At 63.6% G+C, this 1351-nt stretch overlaps 1 protein-coding gene across 3 annotated transcripts in view; it reads left to right on the forward strand.

The window, feature by feature from the left end:
• Positions 1–1072, forward strand: part of CDIP1 (cell death-inducing p53 target 1) — a 1807-nt gene extending 735 nt beyond the window's left edge. Inside the window, exons 3-4 of one of the 3 annotated variants that reach the window (XM_009881934.1) lie at positions 69–362; positions 961–1072. In XM_009881934.1, the coding sequence (XP_009880236.1) occupies positions 69–362; positions 961–1072 (406 nt within the window). The remainder of the gene's footprint in view (positions 1–68; positions 363–960) is intronic. The other 2 variants (XM_009881935.1, XM_009881937.1) reach the window with 2 other exon arrangements.
• The last annotated feature ends 279 nt before the right edge of the window (positions 1073–1351 follow it).

Here is a 1351-nt window from a genome sequence, read left to right on the forward strand (position 1 = left end):
CAAGTCAAGGTGGTGGTGTGGCAGCAGCCCCCAGCGAGGGTCTGGCCTCTTCTGCCTCATGCGAAGATGTTCACCTGTGCACGTTTCTCATTCCCAGCAGGTTACTACCCTCCCCCAGGTCCTCACCCCCCCATGGGCTACTACCCTCCCCCGGGCCACTACCCCTCTCCTGGCGGCCACACAGCGACGGTGCTCGTCCCGTCAGGGGCTGCAACTACAGTGACGGTGCTGCAGGGAGAGATCTTCCAGGGTGCCCCTGTGCAGACAGTGTGTCCCCACTGCCAGCAAGCCATCACCACCAAGATCACCTACGAGATTGGGCTCATGAGCTTCCTTCTTGGCTTCTTCTGCTGCTTTGTGGGGTAGGTGCTGGGGCGTCCCTGCTACCAGCAGCCCTGCAGTGATGGTAGTCGCTCAGTCCTGGTGGCCCCAACAGTGGTGGCCTTGGCTGAGATGGTGGCCATGGCGGGGGTCTTAGCACTGAAGTGTTACTGGGTGGGACAGCAGATGGGTTCCTGGGGTGACGGTGCCTGGAGACCTGGGCTCCTGCCAGGGGAGGGGAAGGTGCCACCTCCGAAGGCCCACTGTAGACCCTGGCATCAGAGCAGGCGCTGTCTGTCCCCCAGCCCCGCACCCGCAGCGCTGCAGGGAGCCACGGTCTGTCCTTGTGGCCAAGGGCTGGTGGGGGTGGGGGCTGCTGGAGGGGCGGCAGGGGGGTGCTTGTCCCAAAAAGTGGCGGTAGGTCAGGCCTCAGCACTTGCATGCATCTCACCAAGCTGTCCCTTCCCTCTGCGAAGTGCACCTCTGCTCACTAACGAAGTGTGCCGCCCTTTGCAGCACGACTGCAAGTCCCAGGACTCCCCTCTCTCCGCCCATGACCCAGCGCGAACCGCCCCCGCTTTCTCCCCGTGCCCAGGGGCTGCCTGAGCTCACAGCACTCTGCCTCTTCCTGTGCTCCAGGTGTGATCTCTGCTGCTGCCTGATCCCCTGCCTGTTCGATGACTTCAAGGATGTGACACACACGTGTCCCAACTGCAAGGCCTATATCTACACGTACAAGCGTATGTGCTAACAACACCCTGGGAGCCCGAGCCGCTGGAATGACACCAGCCCCTCTCCCGCTGCCGTCCTAGTCTATGCGTGTCCAACACTCTTTTGCTTAACCTCCGGTGGTGTGTATGTGTGTATCCCCGGCTCCCGCTCGGCGCTGCGCCCACCTTCCCCGTGCTCCAGCCCTTGCTGTGAATGGTCGGATGGGCGATGCTGGCCTGGGTGCACAGGGGAGGTGGGCTCAGGCCCCAGCTGCTCTGTGTGGGGGGGGGGCTGCCCTGCAGCACGGACGCGCGCCTGG

This window comes from Charadrius vociferus, unplaced genomic scaffold, assembly GCF_000708025.1.
Source record: "Charadrius vociferus isolate BGI_N301 unplaced genomic scaffold, ASM70802v2 scaffold593, whole genome shotgun sequence".
Classification (NCBI taxonomy): domain Eukaryota; kingdom Metazoa; phylum Chordata; class Aves; order Charadriiformes; family Charadriidae; genus Charadrius; species Charadrius vociferus.